Below are 26,532 nucleotides of genomic sequence, written 5' to 3'. Positions count from 1 at the left end.
GTGTATTATTCCTTTGTTTCCCACCGGTTGTTTTGGGGCTGGGCGCTGCATGTTTTATAACTGCAATCTGGGTAAGTGTTTTTGAGTGCTCAGTTATTTATAAGTACAGATTTTGTTTTATTTTCTTTTTCCCGGTCAATCGTATTGTCCTACGAGTTACAATATACTCAATTTTTTGATGTTGATGTATGAAGTATTTTTGAATATGTATTGGCATACTGTAATGTATATTGTATTTTCTAGTACCAATAGGATCTCCTGAGGAAGCTGCAAAGCGATGCCTCTGTACCTTTTTTCCCTGCTGGGGAAATGTATGACCTCCTTTATAGACCCACTACAGAGTCCATCATATCTATGGGTATACCTTCAGGTTCATTCGTGTTCAAATAGGACACATTCATTCGGGACAATACCATGTATATACATTGGAAAACGTTTTCTATGTCTGTTTTACTATAATGATTTTAACATGATTATATAATAAAATTCTATTTGTACTATATTGAGAGCTCTTTTTCATTTGGGTCTACTGGTGGCTACCAATTTAAAGTCCATATTGATTCTTGTTTTTTTTCTGTTTGTATTTGTTCCATGATAAGTATTTCATAATGTGGTAGTATGCGATGCATACTACCACATTATGCAATTGCTTTACAAGTTTTTTTTTTTTTAACCACTACCACTTTAAATGAAGAGGGGATGTTACAATTTGGTAAACATGGCCCTGTCCCAACTTTTTTGAGAATGGTTTCTGCCAATTTCAAAATTACCATATGTTTTCCTTAAAATGGTCCATATTCTCAGTTTAACCATGTGATATGCTTTCTATTTTCTACTGTGGATAATATATGGGTTTATGAGCTTTACAAATCATTGCATTCTGGTTTTATGTAGACTTTACACAGCACCCCAACTTTTGGGAATAGGGGACTGTATATATTGTATATTGAATGTGTACAGAAACAAAACCGGTACCCAGAGATCACAAACTATATCTCCTTGTACAGGTATGCTGCGCTGTTTGTATGGGCACTTTTTTTTTTTTTTTTAAAACATAACCACTGACCTCAGAAGTCCATTCTTTGTTGTTGTTTCTGTACATATTCCTCTAGGACTATAGGATGTGGGGCCTTTTTATTCAGAGCCCACCTTGACAGACAGTATTTTTATTTATTTATATAATGAACATTCACATCAGCCTTGAGCCAATTAACCTACCAGCATATCTCTGGAGGACACCGGATTATCCAGAGGAATCTCACACAACCAAAAAAATGAACATGCAAACTTCATGCAGGTAGTGTCTTGGCTGAAACTCTAACTGATGACCCTAGTACTGCAGGGCAGAAGTGCTAAGCAATAAACCACTGTGCTGCCCAATATGTATATAATATCATACACATCCACTTGCTGAACATTGCAATCATGGTGCTCATTCAATATTAATGGACTGTCTTTGCCTCTGCCTTGCATCATCTGTTCCCTGTTCTCCTCTGTGACTAATGACCCAGGAAGTAGCAAAGACTTAATCACTTCCTGATACAGATCGGTCAATCCCTGGCTGCTACAGCCAGGGAAGCAACTAACCAAGCACAATTAGCTATATTAGAGGGCAGAGGAAACATTGGGGGGGGGGGGGTCTGATACACCCCTGAAGTCTCCATAAAGAGTACCTGCAATATTCCCAAAGATATCACATAGGGGGCTTGTTAGCACCCTTGTAATAGCAATAAAGGCAAATTGGGGAAAAAAATAAATTCAATAAATTAAAAATATCCCCATACACACACACACACACGTGTAAAGAGATTGTACCACACATACTGTATGAGGTATCAGTACGAACTACAGTGTAAGTGCAATCATTCCAGGGCCAAAATTCATGAATAACTCTACACTGATAACCTGTAAAGGCTTTTAAAATTCTAGATACTGCAATTTCTCGCCATTTCAAGGGTGAATGCAATTTTAAAAGTGGAGTTCCACCCAAAAATGGAACTTGCACTTTTTGGAATCCCCCCCCCCCCCCTCCAGTGTCACATTTGGCACCTTTCAGGGGGGGAGAAGGGAGCAAATACCTGTCTAATACAGGTATTTGCTCGCACTTCCTGGCATAGATCACCGCAGTGCTTGCGGTGACCTACGCCACTTCCGGCGTCTACACTCTCCTCCGCCACTGTATTCTGTGAGACACAGAACACAGCAGGGACCAGAGAGGACGCGCAGCACGACTAAGCATGCGCAGTAGGGAACCAGGAAGTAAAGCTGCACGGCTTCACTTCCTTATTCCCTTACCGAGGATGGCGGCGGCAGCAGCCGAGAGCCAACAGACGGATCGGCTGCCGAAATTGCAGGCTCCCTGGACAGATAAGTGTCCATATATTAAAAGTCAGCAGCTGCAGTATTTGTAGCTGCTGGCTTTTAATTTTTTTTCAGCGGAACTCCGCTTTAAGTCTTGACATGTTTGGTATCCATTTACTCAATGCAACATCAACTTTTATATTTCACCAAAAAGTGGGTATTATAGTGTGTTTGTGTGCACAGGCATCTGACATTCCCAGACACACTGAATACAAAATAGTTTGAGGGAGACTTCGTGCTCTGTTCTAACAAAGGACTCTACCTGCTAGCATTATTTTAAATATTCAATTACATATTGAATATTTTATGTATATAAAAGTTAAATTACAGTAGATGCATTCATTTATGGTATTTAAAAAAAACATGACTTTACCCATTCATAAAACACACTGTAATTACAATAAAGGATATTTAAAAGTCATATTATGAGCAACTTCCAGGGATTGCCAGTATTCATCCGGAACAAAGCTGGTCTGCACCATGAAGCAGTTAAACACTCGAAAGGCAAATGTCAGCAAAACAAAGATGGCATTTTCTCCAAAGAGACCTAAAAGAAAAACATCAGTAAAAGATAAATTAAATATGATATAAAAGAGGTGTGGGCAATTCATTTTCTAAAGGGGCCAAATGAGAAACTGGGACTGTTGTGGAGGGACGGACTTGACAAAATTAATTTTGGACCTGGGAAGCTCTGCAAGTACATATAGAAAACAAACATTTGATGCTAGGAATAAGATGTACAACTGCTCATGAAATAGGTCTCTTTCAGGCAGGCGTTCTGGAGGTGGTAAAAACGGGCAACTGCCCACCAATACGGGGCTGTTCACATGCCACGGCCATGATGCTTTGCTTTGTGGCCATGGCATTGTTAACTTGGGGTGCAAGGCTTGACAAGCAGCACCTCTTGTCAAACTCACCCATTAAAGCTGAACTCCAGATTTTGTTAGACTTTATTATAGTTCGTTTTTTTGGGCCAGCTTGGCCCAAACTATGTCCCTCACTAACATGTGAGGGCGCTGGATGTACGGTATAAACTGTATATAGCTGAGGCTACATAGAGCATACCACACTGTGTTTCGGGTTCCAGCTCCAACGTCTTATCTTATATCCAGATCACAATAGAGTTTAACGGAGCGGCGCTCAGTTTTTCAAAGAAAGCAATGTATTCTAGCAATGAATACAAAGATTCCTCTGATTGGCTGAGTCAGAGAGATGGGCTGATGATGTCAAAACCTCTCTGACTCAGACAGAGGAAGCTTTGTATCCATTGCTAGAATACATTGCTTTCTCTGAATGGCAGAGTTGCACTCAGACTAATGTGTTCCGGGTACGAGACAGAAAGTCTCAGCTTTAACCCAGAACACAGTGTGGTATGCTGTATGTAGCCTCATCTATTGGCCTCACGTTAGTTTGGCCCAAACAAACTATGTAAACTAAGTGTATCAAAAGCTAGAGTTCAGCTTTAAGTTAAATGGGGCTGCACTGCAACCGTATGCAATGCAATGCTCTCCCGCCAGATCCGATCCTCCTCACTGTACCGATCAGTTCCTCAGGCTCTCTCCTTCCAGTTCTTGTAGCTCTCCACATGGAAATCTATTAGTAAGTTTCTCTGAGCCCCTCAGCTTCCTCAGCGAGAATGCTGACAGGCTCAGAGAGGCATGTTGACAGTGGTGCCATTGAGGGCAGGATAGGGCCTGCCAAAGGGCCAGATGCGGCCCTGGGACTACAACTTGTCAAGGTCTGATCTAAAACAACAAGATAACTATGGATTGCCATAGTCAGAACAATGTCATTCAGGTTTCATTTCACAAAAATGTTCTATTTTTAAAGTGATATTAAACTCTCAAAACAAACTCCTTATACTTACATGCTCTGTACAATGGTTTTGCACAGAGCAGCCCCAATCTTCCTCTTCTGGGGTTCCCTACTGGCACTCCTGGCTCCTCCTGCCTTCTGGTACCCCCCTCCCCTCTAGCAAGCCACTTGCTACAGACTCACGCCTGAGCCACACTGTGTGCATCTATTGACACACACACAGTGTGGCTTGGCCCCATCACTGGATTTGATAAACAGCAGCAGGAGGCAATGGCTACTGTTGCTCTGACGGAATCCAAAGGGCAAGAGAGAGCAGTGCCACTGTGTCTGGGCACAGGACTGGATCAGGTTCAGGCTCCACTAGGTATTTTTTTACCTTTAGGCTCAGCTCACACTGCCGCAAGAGGAAAGTCGAGGTACGATTTCATTGCGGCTTGTTTACGACTCCATTAACAGAGGTCAAAGTCGGGATGATGTCACCCCAAAAGAGTGTAGGAACCTTTTTTGAGTTGAACCGATTAGAAAGTTTCCATTGCAGTTAATGGGGTGCGACTTGTCATGCAACTTTGAACTCTCAAGTCACACAACAAATCACAGCAGTGTGAACCAACCCAAATGCAGAGAATGCAGGAAGGTTTAAAAAAACAAAAAAAACATTAAAAAACACCTTTTAGTCTTTATAACCACTTTAATACAATAAATATGAAATAATCAGAAAAGATTGGTCTGCTCAAACACAGATGCTCTGCGTTAACGCTGACCAATCAGAATCACTCCAATTCATCCCTGAGGTCTTAAAGCAGTTGTACACCCCGCTTGAGTCTATAATAAGGCTTGCCTGTAGGTGAAATGAAAATCTCCCAAACCTGCACGCTTTAGGAGACATTCATCCTGCATGCAGCTGCTGATGTTTCCGGAACGGAGGGCTCCCTCGCGCATATGCCATCAGTGACGTCCTCGCAGCTCCGGCCACTCACAGCGCTGGAGCCCACGAACCCGGAAGAAACATGTCAGCTCCCTCAGCGGTGACCGGGTGCCGCTGTGGGGGCCCTGTTCTAAGGCATTTCATAATGTGCTAGTATGCGATGCATACTAGCACATTATTTCATTGCCTTTACTTTAAAGCTGTTTGCTAACCCTTTAAAGAAAGAGGAGAAGAGTGGGGATTTATAATCTCTGGACCACTACACTGGCTCTGTGGGCACTGGTAGCTCATCATTATTATACAGGATATAGATAGATCTATATACAGTATCTCACAAAAGTGAGTACACCCCTCACATTTTTGTAAATATTTTATCATATCTTTTCATGCGAAATCACTGAAGAAATGACACTTTGCAAAAAAATGTAAAGTAGTGAGTGTACAGCTTTTATAACAGTGTAAATTTGCTGTCCCTTCAAAATAACTCAACACGCAGCCATTAATGTCTAAACCACTGGCAATAAAAGTGAATACGCCCCTAAGTGAAAATGTCCAAATTGGGCCCAATTAGCCATTTTCCCTCCCAGTGTCATGTGACTCGTTAGTGGTATAATGTCTCAGGTGTGAATGGGGGGCAAGTGTGTAAAATTTGGTGTTATCGCTCTCACTCTCTCATACTGGTCACTGGAAGTTCAACATGGCACCTCATGGCAAAGAACTCTCTGAGGATCTGAAAAAAGAATTGTTGCTCAACATAAATATGGCCTAGGCTATAAGAAGATTACTAAGACCCTGAAACAGAGCTGAAGTACGGTGGCCAAGACCATACAGCGGTTTAACAGGACAGGTTCCACTCAGAACAGGCCTCGCCATGGATGACCAAAGAAGTTGAGTGCATGTGCTCAGTGTCATAGCCAGAGGTTGTCTTTGGGAAATAGATGTATGAGTGCTGCCAGCATTGCTGCAGAGGTTGAAGGGGGGGGGGGGGTCAGCCTGACAGTGCTGAAGGAAGCCTCTTCTAAAGATGATGCACAAGAAAGCTCACAAACAGTTTGCTGAAGACAAGCAGATTAAGGGCATGGATTACTGGAACCATGTCCTCTTGTCTGATGAGACCAAGATAAAATTATTTGGTTCAGATGGTGTCAAGCGTGTGTGGCGGTAACCAGGTGAGGAGTACAAAGACAAGTGTGTTTGCCTACAGTCAAGCATGGTGGTGGGAGTGTCATGGTCTGGGGCTGCATGAGTGCTGCCAGCACTGGGGAGCTACAGTTCATTGAGGGAACCATGAATGCCAACATGTACTGTGACATACTGAAGCAGAGCATGATACCCTCCCCTCAGAGACTGGGCCGCAGGGCAGTATTCCAACATGATAATGACCCCAAACACACCTCCAAGATGACCACTGCCTTGCTAAAGAAGCTGAGGGTAAAGGTGATGGACTGGCCAAGCAGGTCTCCAGACCTAAACCCTATTGAGCATCTGTGGGGCATCCTCAAACGGAAGGTGGAGGAGTGCAAGGTCTCTAACATCCACCAGCTCCGTGATGTCGTCATGGAGGAGTGGAAGAGGACTCCAGTGGCAACCTGTGATGCTCTGGTGAACTCCATGCCCAAGAGGGTTAAGGCAGTGCTGAAAAATAATGGTGGCCACACAAAATATTGACACTTTGGACATTTTCACTTAGGGGTGTACTCACTTTTGTTGCCAGCCATTTAGACATTAATGGCTGTGTGTTGAGTTATTTTGAGGGGACAGCAAATTTACACTGTTATACAAGCTGTACACTCACTACTTTACATTGTAGCAAAGTGTCATTTCTTCAGTGTTGTCACATGAAAATATAATATTTTTTAAATGTGAGGGGTGTACTCACTATTTCTTTTATCTGCCTAACCTGACATTGGCTGATCACACTGATACAATCTCTGGAAGAATCTGCAGCAGCTGTTAACCATTTCAGCTTATAATCAGCTATTTAGCCAGAGCTCTGTGTGTGCTGCACAGATTGTTTGATGTTTTTTTTGGAGGATTTACTGCTGGATCAGGCTAGAAACTTCACAGCCCAATTAACTAATTACTGTCCTCCACTAATCCTGACCAGTTCACTGTTTGTAAGAAAATTTGTATTTTGGAAATTGGATGTGATGCTGTCTCTTCTGTCACTTGGTTGTACTTTCAAAGGAAAATCACTGACTTGATCTTGCAGAGCTGCTTTAAATAGAGTGGATCAGCCCTGTGATACTATATACTTGTACACTGGGTTCAACCATAAACGCAGTCCCCAACCATCTCCTGAATCAATCATGTCTGCGATCCCTAACCTTCTCCTGTATCATGTCTGCAGTCTCTGACCATCTCCTGTATCATGTCTGCAGTCTCTGACCATCTCCTGTAACATGTCTGCAGTCTCTGACCATCTCCTGTAACATGTCTGCAGTCTCTGACCATCTCCTGTAACATGTCTGCAGTCTCTGACCATCTCCTGTAACATGTCTGCAGTCTCTGACCATCTCCTGTAACATGTCTGCAGTCTCTGACCATCTCCTGTAACATGTCTGCAGTCTCTGACCATCTCCTGTAACATGTCTGCAGTCTCTGACCATCTCCTGTAACATGTCTGCAGTCTCTGACCATCTCCTGTAACATGTCTGCAGTCTCTGACCATCTCCTGTAACATGTCTGCAGTCTCTGACCATCTCCTGTAACATGTCTGCAGTCTCTGACCATCTCCTGTAACATGTCTGCAGTCTCTGACCATCTCCTGTAACATGTCTGCAGTCTCTGACCATCTCCTGTAACATGTCTGCAGTCTCTGACCATCTCCTGTAACATGTCTGCAGTCTCTGACCATCTCCTGTATCATGTCTGCAGTCTCTGACCATCTCCTGTATCATGTCTGCAGTCTCTGACCATCTCCTGTATCATGTCTGCAGTCTCTGACCATCTCCTGTATCATGTCTGCAGTCTCTGACCATCTCCTGTATCATGTCTGCAGTCTCTGACCATCTCCTGTATCATGTCTGCAGTCTCTGACCATCTCCTGTATCATGTCTGCAGTCTCTGACCATCTCTTGTATCATGTCTGCAGTCTCTGACCATCTCTTGTATCATGTCTGCAGTCTCTGACCATCTCTTGTATCATGTCTGCAGTCTCTGACCTTCTGGGGCGGGGCTGAAGGAGGGACCATAGGCGGGGCCAGGGTTGGACTGGAGGAGGGACCAGGGTGGGGCCCATCAGGTAGGCTGTACGGAGCCCCATGATTTCTATCAGTGGCCCGGACGTATTAGAAGAAGATGATAAGCTGACTTCCCCCGCACAGCACACATCATGGGGAGTTTGGCATTAGAACACACAGGCTGATTTACTGAAGGCAAACAGGCTGCTCAGTTTGAAGGGGGTTTCCCTTAGCCTAACGAAGGAGGTGAAATTTCTTTCTGAAAACAATACCCAATCACATGCAAGGAAAATTAACAGCAGCACATGATTGGATGATGGGAGTCAGCAGAGCTTCACCACATTCACTAAACTAAGGGAATTTCAGAAGGGAGCAGTTTAGTAAATTAAGTAAAAAAAAAATAGTAACGTTAAAAATTAAAGTAAAAAGAATGTAGTAAAATGAAGTAAATTCCCCCATGGAGATGACATTCCCACCCAGGAATATGATGACTCTGGGATCCCATTCATACAGTGGTGTCTCCAGTTACCTCCCCCTGTATTCGCCCCCCGGGGGTCCTTGCTGTACAGTTTGGATTTCCTCTTCCTCAGTTGCACAGAGCGGGGGTCTCTCTGCCCCCTGAACACAGACAGAGCTCGGCTCCGGATCGCCTCCATGCCGCACTTTGTTGTGGTTGGACACCCCGCCCCATTGTCACTTTCCCCGCTGACTGCGACTAGAGGCCGAGTCACCCCTCGTGTGTGTCACACAGCCCGCGGCCATGTTGTCGGAGACCAGGGTTACGGACTTCTCATGCAGACCTTCACAAAATGGTTCCTATTACGGAGACAAGAAACCACGTTTTTTCGCTACAGGCTCCGCGCCATTTCTGAAGGACTTTTCCACCATACCGCACCTGTGTGTGAGCGCCCAAAGCAAAGTTTGGGGCCTACGAGGCGCCGTACGTCCTTACGTCACTAGAAGGGGCTGCGTATTGGACTCACTAGTCTCTAGTGAAGGTCACGTGACCTGTGTATCCCGCACATGACTGCAGGTAGGCTGAGCTGGGTAGGAGTAGACGTTCTGCATTCATTGTTGCCCTTTGGTTCTCCTGGTACAGATATTATGTGGGATCATATGAGAGAAATATCCACAGACAGATCTCTTCTGAGGTGTCGGCCAATCACACATCCATGTGGTGTACTTTCCTGAACACAGTGGGAGCAGATCTCCCCATAGACAGGAATAGAAGTGTACAGAACAGCGGTGTGCCCCTGTGTAGGTGAACGCGGCCCTCCATAGTATGAGGCCTGACTAAATTGGCAAGCTGTAGCGGTAAGTTCACCTTCACAGAAAAGATAGACCAATATGTATTCTACATGTTTTTGGAAAAAAAATTCCATTAAACTTATATAGATTGGTTTATGCAAAAGTTATAGCGTCTATGGCATATCTTTATGGAACTTTTTTTTTTTTTATGTTAGTAATGGCAGCGATCAGCGACTTATAGTGGGACAGCGATATTGTGGCGGTCAATCGGACACTGACACTTTTATAATACAGTGATCAGTGCTAAAAAAATATGCACTGTCACTGTACTAATGACACTAGCTGGGAAGGGGTTAAAGCGGGGGTCCACCCATACCGCCAAAAAAAAAATATTAAAAGCCAGCAGCTACAAATACTGCAGCTGCTGACTTTTAATACATGCCCACTCACCTGTCCCAGGGTCCAGCGATGTCGGCAGGTGACGCCGAGAACCCGCTCGGTTCTCGGCAGCTGCCGCCGCCATCCTAGCTGAGGGAATCAGGAAGTGAAGCGTTGCGGCTTCACTTCCCAGTTCCCTACTGCGCATGCGCGAGTTGCGCTGCGCGTCCCAAGTGGTCCCCGCTCTCTCCTGGGAGCTGTGTGTTCCCAGGAGACAGCGCGGTGGGGACGGGAAGAGGCATAGACTCCCATGGGAGTCTATGCCGGAAGTGGGTGCAAATACCTGTCTTAGACAGGTATCTGCACCCCCCTCCCCCCTGAAAGGTGCCAAATGTGACACCGGAGGGGGGGAGGGTTCCGAAAAGTGGAAGTTCCATTTTTGTGTGGAACTCCGCTTTAAACATCTAGGGTGAATAAGGGTTAAATGTGTGCCTAGCCAGTGTTTAGGTGTACTGTATGTGGTGCTTTTGCTAAGACCCCTTTCACACTGGAGTGGTGCGCTGGCAGGATGGCAAAAAAAAGTCCTTGCTAGCAGCATCTTTGGAGCGGTGTATACACCGCTACTGCCCATTGAAATCAATGGGGCAGCGTGGCTATACCGCCGGCATAGCACTGCTGTAGCAGTGCTTTGTGGTCGTTTTAACCCTTTCTCAGCCGCTAGCAGGGGGGTAAAACCGCCCCCGCTAGCAACCGAATACCGACGGTAAAGTGGCGCTAAAAATAGTGCCGTTTTACCGCCGCCCCAGTGTGAAAGGGGCCTATGGGAAGAGATGGATTTTGTTTCCTGTGCTCTCCCCTGTCAGAACGGCACCTGCAGATCAACTTCTGCTGTGAAAAATCACAACTGAATCAGCACGCCCCCTGCAGGCGGAAGTGCAGAATCAGGTATATATAAACTAAAACTGCCATGTGGCAGTCTTTAAGTGGTTAAAGTGTAAGTCTCTGTTTCCACTTGTACAACTTGTCCTATGACTTGGGATTGCCAAGTCGCATGACAAGTCGTACCCCATGATTTCCAATGAGTACCATTCATATTTGTGCAACTTCAGAGTAGTCCATGCACTACTTTGGTCCGATTTGAGGTTCATAGACCTTTAAGAAGGCACAGGCATTGCTTCAAGTCATATCAAAATCACGCGGCTTTCAGATCGCAATAGTGGAAACCTAGGCTAAGTATACCTTTACAGAAAATTTCTAAGGTAAACTTTAACTCTGGTCCCTCTGTACTGTAGTCCCGCAATTCTGCTTTGTTAGGGACCAGAAAGCTGCTTCACCGGCCCGGGGATTGGAAATCCTCCCAGCTTAATCTCCTTTCTGTACCTCTCAGCTGGCAAGGGGCGTGGTGCTTCTTCTGTGATTATTCACAGCAGATGCCAATCTGCGGGTGCTGGATGTCCGCTGGCACCCACCGATCGTCAGTAAAACACACAGAATGGAAATCTGCCTATGTAAATAAGGTAGATCCCTGTTCTGACAGAGAAATATAATTTCAAAATTGTCGTTTAATTTTTTGTTTATAGCGCAAAAAAATAAAAAAAATTGTGGTGATCAAATACCACCAAAAGAAAGCTATTTGTGGGAAACAAAATTACATAAATTTTATTTGGGTACAGCGTTGCACGGCCATGAAATTGACAGTTAAAATAACTCAGTGCTGTATATATGAAATAGTGTTCAGCTGCAGCTGTCACTTAAAGCGTGTTCCCACACTAAATAAGCAATATAAATCAAAAATAGTGAAGCGCTGCTGTGGATACAAAGAAACCAGTAATAAATGAACATTACATAAAAAAAACTATGATGAATCCTAATCCAGTCCCATCAAACCGCATGTCGCATGCTGTATAGTTTAGAAGATTATTATTATTATACAGGATTTATACAGCGCCGACAGTTTAAGCAACGCTTTACAACTTGAGGGTAGACAGTACAAATACAATACACTTTAATACAGGAGGAATCAGAGGGCCCTGCTCCTTAGAGCTTACAATCTAAGAGGGAAGGTCAAGAGTTCCAAGAGGGGATGGACTGATGGAGAAAATAAATGTATAGTTGTTAGGTGGAGGCAGGATAGGCTTCTCTGAAGAGAAAAGCTTTCAGGGATTGCCTGAATGTAGGAGATAGTCGGACAGATTGGGGTAGAGTGTTCCAGAGGATGGGCGAGGCTTGGGAGAAGTCCTGAAGGGGAGCATGGGAGGAGGTGATGAGGGGAGCTAGAGAGCAGGAGGCCTTGGGAGGAGTGAAGAGAACGATTTGGTGTTTTTAGATTAGGTTAGTGATGTAGCTGGGGGTCAAGTTGTGGATGGCTTTGAAAGTTATTGTTAGTATTTTGAATTTAATTTGTTGGATGAGTCTCAGCCAATGGAGAGATTGGCAGAGAAGGGTAGCAGTCACTGATTGCTTTGTAAGGTGGATGAGCCTGTTAGCAGCATTCATGATGGACTGAAAGGGAGATAGCCTATGTAAAGGTAATCCAATGAGGAGGGAGTTGCAGTAGTCGAGGCGAGAGACAACCAGGGAGTGAAATTAGGAGCTTTGTGGCGTCATTGGTTAAGAAAGGACATGTATTGGAGATGTCGCGGAGGGTTGAGGTGGCAAGCTTTGGAAAAGGATTGGTTGTGGGTCTATAAGGATAGTTCAGAGTCCAGGATAACACCTAGAACCTTGGCACAGGTGGCAGGTTGATAGTTGAGCTGTTGATTTTGCCAGAGAAATCTCTAATTTAATATAATATCAGGTGAAAACAAAATGTAATCCGAAAAGTCCCAGTACTGTAAAGATGTGATCAATCGTCATACACTTAATGAGAAACAAATGCCGTTATAAACAGAAGTATAACTTCACACAATTAAACAGATTGGGCTCCATTCGCAAAGCGGTATCTACCTCTTTAAGAAGTGCAGTAAAATACAGCTCAGCGTTTTTGAGGGGGGAGGGGGGGCCCTTCGCAACTGGTATGGATTTGGAGGGGAACCTCAACTCCCAATTATTTTTTTTTTTTTAAGTGTGTTTTGGATTTAGGGAGGACGACACACCATTTTTATTATTTTTTTTTATGCTGGCAAAGCTTTTCTTTACATTCAGCAGGGAACCCCGCAGATAGCGGATGACTCATGGGTTGTTAAGGACGCAAAATCTCTTGAGGAATGTTTCGAACATGTTGTTGAATCTATGCCATGAAAAATAAGGGCAGTTCTGAAGGCAAAAGAGGGTCCAACCCGGTACTAGCAAAGTGTAGCTGATAAAGTGGCCAGTGAGTGTAGGTCGCTCAGCACCTCTTGGAAGTATAGATCAATGGCTCTGGGGTACCTCCAGCCCTTTTCATACTGCCATGAACTTCAAAAAACTCACAATGCCTCTTTCTAAATGCCTTGGACTGTCTACTTTCCAAAAAGGGGTCATTTGGGGGGTATTTGTACTTTCCTGGCTTGTTGGGGTCTCAAGAAATGAGGCCGTCAGTACTTCAGGTGTGATCAATTTTCAGTGATTGGCACCATAGTTTGTAGACTCTATAACTTTCACAAAGACCAAATAATATACACTGATTTGGATTATTTTTACCAAAGATATGTAGCGGTATAAAATTTGGCCAGAATTTATGACGAAAAATTCTTACTTTGTAAAATTTTGTAACAGAAACAAAGAAAAATGTGTTTTTTGTTTTCTTTTTTTTTCTTTTTTTTACAGAATTTTCAGTCTTTTTTTCATTTTATAGCATAAAAAACCCAGCGGTGATTAAATGCCACCAAAAGAAAGCTCTATTTGTGTGAAAAAAGGACAAACATTTCGTATGGGTACATTGTTGCATGACTAGTTGTCATTCAAAGTGAGAGCGCTGAAAGCTGAATATTGGTCTGTTTAGGAAGGGGGTTTAAGTGCCCAGTTGTCAAGTGGTTAGAGTGCTTCACTAATACAAATCCAGTTCACCCTGAGGGAACATATGGCTGGGGATTTGGTTTTTACTGCCCCCTCCCCCATTCTGGCACCCCCATAGCAAGTTTCCTGTGCCCCCAAAGCAGTGTCATCTGTCCCCTACACACAAACACATACACACACCATAGTGTCCTCCTCCACCCCACACACACACTGTGTAGGTAGAACTCTCCTACCTTACACAGGTGTACAGCAAGCAGAGATCAATATCACAGGGCTGAATGGGGGCGGGAACTGCTGGTTAACTTTTCACATTAACAGGCTGGTGATTGGTTGCTAGGATCGCCTGGAAACCAATCGCCTACTGCTTAATGTAAAAAGTTAACTCCAGCGGTTCCCGCCCCCATCCAGCCCTGTGATGCTGCCGCTTGCTGCTGTCCAATGAAGAGGACAGAGGCGCAAATGTCCGCGGGCCGGGTGTCCGTGAATTAATCATGGGCACTGACGGGCCAGACTTCTAGCGGTAGCGGACCGGCTGCGGCCCGCGGGTTGCTGGCCCCTGATCTAGAGAAACACAGTCCCTTCCCTCTGTGGATGATTTGGAGTAATGGTACATACTGATTGAAGGTTTCTGGAATTAATTCTTTCCCCCGGATCCATAATATGGAGGTGTAGCTTTTTGTTTATACGTGCATTTTTAAAGCTTGACATGTTTGGTATCTCTTTACTCAATGCAATCTTAGATTATATATTTTGCATATAAAATTAACAACAAATAGTTTGCGTGCAATAAAATTAACGTTGGTGTATTTTCTACTGAAAATGTGAGTTTTGATAAATAGTTGTGCTAATGTGTAACCTAAAGAAATTGCAGCTCCCACTATTTTATTTTACTTATTTTACAGGGAATCTGCTTTCAGAAAATGTATCATGGGAGTCACTTCTCTTCAGGCCATACATTTTATCCATGTGCAAGAACATGGAAAAGGCTGTGCCAGTGAACGGGTTAAAGTGATGTACTGATCAGGTTTATTATTGGTGGTTGGTGGGGGGTGTCAGCGCATCACATTGGTCTGAACAAGTACCATTTTAAAATAGTTTTTTGCTGTTAGATGCATCTCTATTTGTTATAACTTCTAAGTGTGAATGTCTTCTCTTCCAGGTTCACTGCCTTTCCTTCAAAAGAACGCATTCCTGCTGTAAAGATGATTCGTAGACTGCCTTTCGGTCAGCTCATGCTGGCAATGCTACTTGGAGTTGGTGGCGGCTTATATATCTATAAGCCACTTATAGAAAGGCATCAATTTGAACAGAGACAGCTAAACACAAAAGTTCAAATTACTGATGCCGAAGAAAATAAATAACACTTTTTCAAATTGTTTTGCTGTTGTATTTTTAAATTGGTGAAGTGAAATACTTTAATCATATCTGCCTAGTAAATGAGGGTGACAATGTGTCATAATATGCTATTAAATCCGCCATTTATAAACTGTTTAGTGTGTTCTCATCAATTTAATAATGTTAAGTAAGGGGGCAAAATACAGTCACTGATTGTCTGTCTTTATAAACAATTTTGGCATAAGCGTACATGCTTGTATGCGTGGTTAGACATATTTTGGGAAAAAGACCATAGCGAATAACAGAGAAATCTGATGTTAAAGTGTTACTAAACCCCGGACCCTGCATTCACTATATCTGGTCTCCCATAGTACATACAACATGGAAATGCAATTATTTTAGTAAATATAAACTGCTAAATGCTTTACTCATCAGCAGTATAAAGCAGTCTTGTGACTTCTATCAGTGTCTGGTTAAAGCTTGTAGGAGGAGTTTTCATTCTACTCTGACTGTCCTATGAGGATGCAGGACCCCTGACCCTCTGTCTGGACAGTGCTAATTGGCCCTGTGTCAATCACATGCACCCTCCCAAGAAAATGTAATACACACAAAACTGAGCATGTGCAGAGTGACTCCAAAGGCTCTGTACTATCAGGAGATGGATCGGAGACAGTGGAAGAAGGGGAGGATCAGAGAAGACCGGATCAAACAACCTTTTTACACAATGCAGAGGAATTAACCCTTTTAGGTTCCACGGTGAGTATACCAAGCCTGCTTTACTGCATATACAGACTGATTTTACTGTTGTGGGTTTAGTAAAACTTCAAGTATAGAAAAATGAATTTCCCCTTCTTTGCACCTCTCTGGTCTGTTAGCCACTTGCTGTCCACAGGCTGTTTATAAACAGCCTGGAACTCAAGTGGTTAAAACAAGCTTATGGCTCAGCAGTAGCTGGGAGCTCAGTACCTTTTTTTTCAGTCAGCTCCCAGCTGTTCAGTAAAAGTGATCTAATTTATGGTACTTTGAAGGACTTGACATGTTTGGTATCTATTTGCTTGATGCAACCCCATTTTTTATTTTACCAAACAATTTCCTATTCTATTGTGTTTGTGCGGACTAAAAATAAATTTTAGTATTTTTTTTTTTTTTCTTGAAACTATAGGTTTGTTAAACAGTTGCACAAATGTCGTGCGACCCTAAACCATTGCAGCTGTCACTGTTTTAATATACAGGGCTTTCAGAAAATAAATGCCTAAAGGTTTTTACTTGTGCGGAAATGTGAAAAGAAATTGACTATGCTATTGAATTATACAATATCTGTTTGTTAAAGGGTAACTCCACTTTCATAGGGGGAAAAAAATAGCCAATAAAATAATATAGCGTATACAATTGGTACACAAGTCCTATTGTAATTGAATGTTATTAAAAATGACCTTTCATCTTATTTGTAAAGCTTCCAGAGGTCTACCCCCCCCCCCCCCCATCAAAAGTTGGCACACACACTTTTTAGTGCCATCCAATGGGCAATTGCCCTAAACTGGCGATGTCCCTCTGTTCCATGGTCACAGGTGCTCCATCGCATGGAATCTATTAGATTGATGGAAAGGGTACACCACACCCTCATGGATTCCATGCACATCTTTGAACATAAGTGAGCAAATTGGTCATCTTACTAACCTTACTAGATATAATCTGTGTTTGGAGGGTTTTCTTTTTTTTCCCCCTCGCTTATTAGATGAATTGGTAATTCTGGAAGTAGACACATCCAGTACTGTCGATTCAATCATTTTGGAAAATTTTTGTCTAAAGCATGTCTTCCATGTAGTCATTCTTGCAGAAGCAACGCTGTTACTTTACTTAGATTTTCTTCATTTTGAATTTTGTTATTTTATTATTTTTTATTACGTAATGTTACTATAAGAGCTGTATACCTGCACAATCATACATTGGTTCTTGACTGTACACTTTATTCTCTCTGTGCATTTATATTTTTGTACTTGCTCAAATATGTTAATAAAAACATTTGTAAACATAAAAATGACCTTTCCTTCCAACCTGCAGCCTCTGTAATTTTCTGTTCAGTGCCAAAAATATGGCAACATGGAGGCGTTCTGTACACAGATGGTATACAGAATACCCCCCCCCCCCCAGAAATGTTATTTCCTGGTTGTGTGATTGGCTCACTGATTTTCCCAGAAGTCTAATATACAAGTTAGATTTTTGGCATCCCTTGCAACAGAAATGTCATTTTTGGTGAGATACTCTCAAAGGGAAATCATATCTAAAGGAATGCAGACCCTGTCACCTTCTACATTTAGAGCCCTGCAAATGCAGCAGCCTGGTTAATAATTATGAAATCACTCCCATTCACTTTCATTTTGCACATGGCCACAAACAAATATGTATTTCTTAAGAATAACAAAAGGTAGGAATCTCCAAGTTTGGTAAAATAATATTAAACGGAAATCCTGCGCTTATCCACCTTAATATATTAATTTTTTAGCCATCATTTATGTGACCACACTACTTCTAAACAAACACGGCCATGGACCTTGCCAGCTGGCTCGTGCGTGCAGAGGTCATAGGTACGGCTCCACCCAACGCGTTTCCCCATAATAGGCGTCAACTGGGAAAGAAACTGGTGAGGGCCGTGTTTGTTTGCTCTGTATTCCACTGTTTTTGATCATCTTAACCTTAAGTAAAATATATACGTTTAATAAAACGGGATGGTTTTAAATGCTACACTATGAAGTGCTTCCCTCTTCCTTTTTATGCATGAAAACTACTGAAGATCGTTATATGCTGGGCTGAGTATTAGATTTAATCCTTGCATGGTAACAAGGCTGAACCTATATGCAGATGATATCTTATTCCTCCTGATAATCACAGGGATGCGTGGAGACCAAAAGCAATTTAGATCTCTATAATTTGAGATCCAAAGTCTCTGGTAAGAGGCATGAGCTGATGAGGTAGAAGGTCTTTTATGAGCACCCTGACACTTTTTGTTGTATTGTTTTACACATTCAACCACTGGGTTATCTATCATTTAAACAGACTGTTATTACTGGATCCTGTGTATATGTATCACTTTGATGGGCTCAAATATTTTTTTCTGAATGTTTCAATGTTTTGTTCTATCATTTGTGATTATTAGGGAATTGATGAGTGAATGAGAAGCGTACCTAGTCACTTTCTTCTTAAGTTTGGTGAAATCCCTGCATTGTACATAGATCACCCAGAGGGGAATGCTTTTTTCTCAACAAAAGTGGAGCTACTCTAAGTGCAAAAGAAAATACCTGTTGCTCCTATCAGAAGTTCAGGGCTGTCGTGTGTTCTGTGCACACTTCCTGTGTTATATCAAGGAGCCCTCTTATATAGTACCATGGGGCAATTGGTGCCTATGATGTAGGGAGGAGAAAGTCAGAAGTTTAACACTTTCGTGCCCAGCTACTTTTCCCAACAAGAGGTGGCTCGACCTGCCCCCCGATCCCTCCTCACAGGGTTTGATTGACAAGTTGCTGCCTCTATGCCCTGTGAGAAGAAAGAGAGCAACGCTGCTGCAGATGGGCACAGCACTGTTTTGAAATGAGCCATGTAAGTATAACTTACTACTTCTGGAATATGCTGTGTAATCTCTGAAATAACCCCTTTTTTGATAGATGGGACTCTCGTCTCTCTATTTATATTTACTAAGTAAGTAAGTATTGGGGGGGCTGATATTGGAAGTTTTTTTTTTTTTTACCTTACCATTCCTTACAAGTTTGGGGTTGCATTTCTGCAAGTAGAGTTAGAGATTTGGTCAGGATCAGTGGTGTCCTCCAAACTGAGATCTACAGGCAGATACTTATCCATCATGCCATACCATCAGGAAGGCGTGTGTTTGGACCCACATTTATTCTGCAGCAGGACAATGACTCCAAACATACAGCCTTCAGCATAAAGAAAAACATGGGGAGCCAGAAGTAATGGTTTGGCACCCACAGAGCCCTGATCTCAACATCATCGAGTCTGTCTGGGATTACATGATGAGACAGAAGGATTTGAGGCAGCCTACAGCTACAGAAGATCTGTGGTTCATTCTCAAAGATGTTTGGAACAACCTACCTGCCGAGTTTCTTCAAAAACTGGGGGTTATTTACTAAAGCTGGAGAGTGCGAAATCTGGCGCAGCTCTGCAAAGAAACTAATCAGCTTCCAGGTTTTATTGTTATTAAAAGGTATATTTCCCTTGACCTAGGGGTAAAGGATCCATGCTTGAAACTGGCGGCTCTCTTTGTAAGTGCACTGTTTTAGTTGTCATGACAATGTGGAATCTATACTTTTTAATACATATACTACCCTATATGTGGTCTCCTGCTTGTGGCTCCATGTGGTGAGCGTTTTTTTTTCCCTAGACAGTATCAAGTAAACCTGACTGTCCCCAGTGGTGAGAAGTGTTACTGCAGGGTGTCCCCATTGTGAGAATGGAGCTGGTTGACCACAAGTGAAGGATCCTGTTGACACAAACACCCATGTTGCTGCTTTCTTCTGCTCTAGCTCTTTCATCAATACGTGCGCATTATGTCGCTTCCGGTCCGCGTCTGCCTACACTTGCGCCCAGCGCATTACGTCATGGTCACTTGACTTCATCAGGGAGTAGCAGGGCGGGTGGACTCTGTGTCTTTAAATACCTAATTGGTTCCAGTAGATTGGTGGCCATTTTGTTGAAAGCTATGTGAAAACTACATTGGTGGCCATTTTGCCTAGGGTATAATACTAAAACTGGCAGCAATTTTGTTGGTCAATAGCAGAGTTCGGTGCATGGGAAGCAAGTAATTTTAAATAAATCACCATATCTAGTTATTCTTGTTACATTATTTGTTATTTCAAACTAAGATATACTTGTGTGTATGTGGGAGGAGATTATGTGAAGGGGACAGAGGGTCTCTACGGTGAGGTGAGGTGGAGCAGAGGACACAGCTATGGGGGTGATGTGAAGGGGCCAGAGGACACTGTTTTGGGGGGTACATGACACTACAGTGGGGAGGGTGATGTGAAGGGGGCAGAGAACACTGCTTGAGGGAGACATTACTGTGGGGGGGGGGTGATGTAAAGGGGATAACAGACACTGCATTGGGAGGTAAAGGACACTACTGTGGAGGGAGGGGGCAGAGAACACTACAGGGGGGGTGGCGGGTGATGTGAAGATGGCAGCGGGCACTGCTTAGGGGGGACATTACTATGGGGGGAGGGGGGAAGTGGACACTACAGTGGGGGGTGATGTAAAGGGGGCAGCGGACAATGCATTGCGGGGTTCAGGACATTACTGTGAGGGGAGGGGGCAGAGGACACTTCAGTGGGGGGGTGATGTAAAGGGGGCAGCGGACACTGCATGGGGGGGTACAGAACACTACTGTGGGGGGAGGGGGCAGAGGACACTACAGTGGGGGGGTTGATGTAAAGGGGGCAGCGGACACTGCATGGGGCGGTACAGAACACTACTGTGGGGGGAGGGGGCAAAGGACACTACAGTGGGGGGCTTGATGTAAAGGGGGCAGCAGGCACTGCATTGAGGCAGTACAGGACACTACTGAGGGGGCAGGGGACACTACAGTGGGGGGGTGATGTAAAGGGGGCAGCGAACACTGCATTGGGGGGTACAGGACACTACTGTGGTGGGAGGGGACAGAGGACACTACCGTGGGGGGGTGATGTAAAAGGGGCAGTGGGCACTGCATTGGGGGGTACAGGACACTTCTGTGGGGGGAGGGGGCAGAGGACACTACAGTAGGGGGGGTGATGTAAAGGGGACAGCGGGCACTGCATTGGGGCGATACAGGAAACTACTGAGGGGGCAGGGGAAACTACAGTGGGGGGTGATGTAAAGGGGGCAGTGGGCACTGTATGGGGGGGTACAGGACACAACTGTGGGGGGAGAGGCAGGGGACACTACAGTGGGGGGTGAAGTAAAGGGGGCAGCGGGCACTGCATTGGGGGGTACAGGACACTACAGTGGTGGGGGTGTGATTTAAAAGGGAAAGAGAACACTGTTTTGGTGAGGGGTACAGAACACTACGAGCGTGATCGTTTTTTTTTAAGGCCGCCTAGTACAAATCCCAACCCCACCCCCAAGGATCTTTGCTTTTCTCCATGTTGCCCAGGTAGATCTCAACCTCCAGAAGGTTGCCTACCCCTGCTCTAATGCCGCGTACACACGGTCGGACTTTTCGTCTACAAAAGTCCGACAGCCTGTCCGACATACTTCCGACGTACCTTCGGCGGACTTGCGGCAGACTTTCTTACGAACGGACTTGCCTACACACGACCACACAAAAGTACGACAGCCTAGTACGCGGTGACGTACACCAAGTCCGACGAGACTTTAAAACGGAAGTTCAATAGCCCGTACGACACCCTTTGGGCTCCTTCTGCTAATCTCGTGTTTATCTCGTGTTAGTAGAAGTTTGGTGAGAGACGATTCGCGCTTGTGAGGCTTGTGTATTTTTCAGTTCGTTTTAACTGTTGTTCAGTCTGTGCTTGTGAGGTTTGTATCTGCTTTTCAGTGCGTTTGGTCAGTTGGCATTGAGAAATCTTTGTTTTATTGGCCGCTCGTTCCTGATTTTCAGGTCGTTCTTCACAGGCCTTGCTGTTCTTCAGTGCGTTCTGTTTAGTGCGTTCTGACCAGCCGACCGTTTTGAAGTCATGTTACCTGTACGTACTCGTCGTAGAGCTCGTGCATTGTATGTGCTTGGTGCTGTAGTTTATTCTTCAGCCCAAGACCAGTCCATGAACAGGGCGAGGAGGAGTTCATGGACCAAGAATTGGTTGCTTCAGCGTGACCAGTTCTGTCACATGCCTTTGCTCCGTGAGATCCGTGAGAATAATCCTGAGGATTTCAGGAACTTTCTCCGGATGACGGACCCCGTTTTTGACCGTTTGTTGGCTTTGCTGACCCCCTATATCAGCAGGCAGGATACCTGCATGAGGCAAGCCATCACTCCGGAGCAGAGGCTGGTCGCTACCTTGCGGTATTTGGCCACAGGGAGAAGCCTGCAGGACCTTAAGTTCTCGACAGGCATCTCCCCCCAGGCTCTGGGGATCATTATCCCAGAGACCTGTTCTGCCATCATACAGGTCCTGCAGAAGGACTATATTAAGGTAAGATATTTTTCTTTTATTAGCGTCACATGTTCTTTTATGTAATCTTTGATAATATAATGTATTTCTTGCTTCAAACACTACTTACCATCATTGCAATATAGTGTGAATGTCCCCTTTTTTATCCTCACACATGCTGGATTTTTTTCCTGTTATTTTTTGTCATGCATGTATATTTTCCTTCAATAACCTTCCCAGCATGAAGTGATGGGAACATATCCACCTAGTCTACTCATTTTGAATGTATTTTGTTTGAGTGTATTTAGTGTGCTTATAATTAGCAATTAGCTAGATTGCCCAACCCCCCCACCCACCCCCACCTAAACTCAGTCCAAATAGTGTGCTGCTAATTAGCAATTATCTAGATTTCCCAACCCCCCCACCCACCCCCACCTAAACTCACTCCAAATAGTGTGCTGCTAATTAACAATTGTCTAGATTTCCCAACCCCCCCACCTAAACTCACTCCAAATAGTGTGCTGCTAATGAGCAATTATCTAGATTTCACAACCCCCCCACCTAAACTCACTCCAAATAGTGTGCTGCTAATGAGCAATTATCTAGATTTCACAACCCCCCCCCACCTAAACTCACTCCAAATAGTGTGCTGCTAATGAGCAATTATCTAGATTTCACAACCCCCCCACCCCCACCCTCGTTAAAATTTGCTTGAATGTTCTGTGGTGTTGATTTGTCTAAAGCAAATATATGTTGCAGTTTGCAAAATGCATGTGCACTCTACAAGTGCATTTGTTCCAGTGCTTTAGTAAATGAGCAGAAGCTCTGCTGATTTCCATCATCAAATCATATGCAAGCCTCAAAGTGTTTTCATTAATTGCCCTTGCATGTGATTGTGTACTCCTTGCAACATGAATGCCTTTTTACATTACCTCATTTACTGTAAGATGGTTAGCAACTGCACCTGCAGAGTGCGACAACTGCAGTCTTGTAGCCTTTTTAGTCCCTAAATTCCTGCGTGTCCTAAAAGTAATTTTTTTTTTGGGATTTCACAACCCCCTAAAATGTAATCAATGTTCCATCAGAGGGGGTGAGCAATCTGATAAGTGTGCCTTTCCATATTAGTTATTCCAGAACAATTAAATTATTGAATGTTATACTGATGCTGGGGAATAATGTTTTTAATTGTCTAATTTTCTTGCAATGTTAGCTTACAAATTAATTGATTTTGGTTTTCTTGTTTGATTCCCCAGTTTCCTTCAACGCCACAGGAATGGCAGACTGTGGCATCCCATTTTGACAGCCGTTGGGACTTTCCCAATTGTGGAGGGGCTATAGATGGGAAACATGTCCACATTGTGCCACCACCCCATTCGGGGTCATATTATTTTAATTATAAGGGGTTCCACAGTATTGTTTTAATGGCGGTGGTGTCGGCACACTATGATTTTTTATATGTGGACGTGGGGAAGAATGGTCGGATGGAGGAGTATTTGCCCAGACGGAGTTCTGCCAGCGTCTCCAGAGTGGTGGCCTGGGATTGCCACCTGATGAGGATAACGTGGAAGGACTCCCCTTTGTCTTCATTGCCGATGAAGCCTTCGCTCTCAGCAAGCACCTCATGAGGCCATTCCCCCAAAGAACCCTCACCCCGGAGAGGAGGGTTTTTAATTACCGGCTGGCCAGAGCTAGAAGAGTGGTTGAGAATGCGTTTGGAATTCTGGCCAGCCGGTTCCGCCTGTTTCAAACAGCCATTAATTTGGCGGAATACAAACTTAATTTTATAATTTTATCGTGCTGCATTCTGCACAACTTTTTAAATAAGCATTCTCCCAATTATATAGGCACAGTTGGGCCTGAGGCCGGACAAATAGAAGCCAACCTTACAGGCCTGGATACTGTCCGTACTGGCTTGGCCCCCCAAAGTGCCCGTCAAGTTAGACAGCAATATGTTAATTATTTTATGGGTAGGGGGGCCATTGCAATGGGCCAGGATATATAATTTTTGACAATAAAAAAAATATTGATGAAATCTTGCATTATATTTATTGCTTGCCTTTCTTTTGGGCTGTCTCCTAGGTTATGGTCGAGCAGTTGTAGTGCCAACTGTATTTTAATTTTAAATGTCTAAATAAGCTACATTGCCACTGTAAACCACTTTTTTACAATTATAACCAAAATGATACTGAGCCTTGAAATAACAAACCACACATTTATTTAATTCCTATAAGGAGATGTTTTTATTAATGGTTGTTATGCATTCAGTTCTGCATTTAGTATAAAATGTTCATAGACAAAAATATAATGATATCTTAATAATGTAGCAAAATATAATTATATTTAAATATTTCTACCTAATCCACAAAAAAATATTTTTGGCTTTTTGATTTTCGCAAACAGGCTTATTTTTTGTTTTTGGAAAATCAAGTTTTTTTTTTTTATTTTTTTTAAAAGCAATTTTTTTTTTAATGTTTTTTTTTTTTTAATCAAGTTATTTTTTTTTCTTTTTTTTTTAAATAAAGTTTTTTTTTTTTTTTGGTTTTTTAAAATCAAGTTTTGTATTTTTTTTTGGTTTTTGAAAATCAAGTTTGTTATTTTTTTTTGGTTTTTGAAAATCAAGTTTGTTATTTTTTTTTGGTTTTTGAAAATCAAGTTTGTTATTTTTTTTTGGTTTTTTAAAATCAAGTTTGTTATTTTTTTTTGGTTTTTTTAAAATCAAGTTTTTTTTTTTTTTTTTGGTTTTTGAAAATCAAGTTTGTTATTTTTTTTTGGTTTTTGAAAATCAAGTTTGTTATTTTTTTTTGGTTTTTGAAAATCAAGTTTGTTATTTTTTTTTGGTTTTTTAAAATCAAGTTTTTTATTTTTTTTTGGTTTTTTAAAATCAAGTTTTTTATTTTTTTTGGTTTTTTAAAATCAAGTTTTTTAGTTTTTTTTGGTTTTTAAAATCAATTTTTTGATTTTTTTGGTTTTTTAAAATCACTTTTAATTTTTTTTTTTTGTGTTTTTTAGAAAATCAAGTTTTATTTTTTTGTGGATTTTTGAGGTATTTACGAGAAACAGCCCTCCTTTTTTACATTAGGTTAAACAGCCATTTATGTTCTGCCAAAAAAAAAAAAGAGAAGGCCCAGAATGGGGTCAGCAAAACAGGAAATGAAGGACATGATTGATGTTTTGGGGTTTAAAAAAGGGGATTTAGATTCGACCCAAAACATCAATCATGTCCTTCATTTCCTGCTGCATACGATCCAGCCGATTCCGCATTTCATCCATGTCTTTATTCCAGGCCATTATTTGACCAATTAGCCGTTGGGCACTTTCAGAAGTGAAATAGTCACTTCTTGTTGTTGTACCTAAAGTGGAATGAAACCAAAAAATGTCTTTAGAAATATGCACACATACATAGTTTACCTTACCATAATAAAGCTGTTGTCTCAGACACTGACCTGGTGGGGTGCCCATGTAGCCTAATTCCTCCACATCCTCGGGGGTGGCACTGTTGCTTGAATCAAGCACAACAAGATCCCCTAAAATAGAGTAGACAAATTACATTAAACAAAAGGCAGCCATGCATAGATTAACGTAAGCTGGTGTGTCAGACACTCACCTGGTGGGGTGCCCATGTCGCCCACCTCTCCTTCCTCCACATCCTCAATGGGACTTGGGCTGATTTCCCAATCATGTTTTGCTTGGGGTGGACTGTCTTCTTGTTGTTGGCTGAGTGATTTTTCCCCTATGTGAAACAAAAAATTATTAATCTAATTAGCACACAGATATTTTAGTACATAGTAATTTTACAACATTTGTAATGAAGTGGTTTGTGTAGAGTTCCTATTTTACCTCGATATTTAAAATTATAAAGACATATCGGATAGATAGATATCAATATCTCAAAATATAGTTAATAATCTTTTGATCTCTCTCTATATCTGGAACAAAATCTCTAAATATCTAACTAAATGTAAAGCAAAAAAATTAAGATAACTTCAAATATTCAAAAAGAATGTTTTACATTTCTATATCTATCTATCTACCTATCTCTATATTTCTCTCTCTCTCTCTCTCTCTCTATATCTCTATATCTATATCTATATATATATATATATATATATATATCTCTATCTCTATATCTCTCTCTCTCTCTCTCTCTCTCTCTCTCTCTCTCTCTCTCTCTCTCTCTCTCTCTCTCTCTCTCTCTCTCTCTCTCTCTCTCTCTCTCTCTCTCTCTCTCTATATATATATATATATATATATATATATA

The 26,532-nt window shown here is 42.6% G+C and overlaps 2 protein-coding genes across 3 annotated transcripts in view; one reads left to right on the top strand and one right to left on the bottom strand.

Moving 5' to 3' along the window:
- Window positions 1-9,013, bottom strand: part of PIGB (phosphatidylinositol glycan anchor biosynthesis class B) — a 51,621-nt gene extending 42,608 nt beyond the window's left edge. The window contains exons 1-2 of the mRNA XM_073618760.1: window positions 8,813-9,013; window positions 2,776-2,908 (exon numbers count right to left, since the gene is read on the bottom strand). Coding sequence (XP_073474861.1) covers window positions 2,776-2,908; window positions 8,813-8,939 — 260 coding nt within the window. The 5' untranslated portion in view covers window positions 8,940-9,013. The remainder of the gene's footprint in view (window positions 1-2,775; window positions 2,909-8,812) is intronic.
- Window positions 9,014-9,110: 97 nt separating this feature from the next.
- PIGBOS1 (PIGB opposite strand 1) lies at window positions 9,111-15,334 on the top strand. 2 transcript variants are annotated; one of them, XM_073618761.1, is made up of 2 exons: window positions 9,111-9,316; window positions 15,005-15,334. In XM_073618761.1, exon 2 carries the CDS (start codon window positions 15,048-15,050, stop codon window positions 15,204-15,206), a length of 159 nt encoding a protein of 52 aa, XP_073474862.1. In that variant the 5' UTR covers window positions 9,111-9,316; window positions 15,005-15,047; the 3' UTR covers window positions 15,207-15,334. The 2 variants fall into 2 exon arrangements, with proteins under 2 accessions (XP_073474862.1, XP_073474863.1); XM_073618762.1 differs by lacking the exon at window positions 9,111-9,316 and adding an exon at window positions 9,350-9,597.
- The last annotated feature ends 11,198 nt before the right edge of the window (window positions 15,335-26,532 follow it).

The sequence above is a fragment of the Aquarana catesbeiana genome, linkage group LG03 (genome assembly GCF_042186555.1).
Source record: "Aquarana catesbeiana isolate 2022-GZ linkage group LG03, ASM4218655v1, whole genome shotgun sequence".
Taxonomy (NCBI): domain Eukaryota; kingdom Metazoa; phylum Chordata; class Amphibia; order Anura; family Ranidae; genus Aquarana; species Aquarana catesbeiana.
The sequence above is the reverse complement of the archived record's forward strand: the minus strand, read 5'-3'. Positions and strand labels throughout refer to the sequence as shown.

What these genes read in the sequence shown, in the direction of transcription:
- PIGBOS1 (XM_073618761.1), top strand. Translation starts at nt 15,048, where the DNA reads ATGATTCGTAGACTGCCTTTCGGTCAGCTCATGCTGGCAATGCTACTT.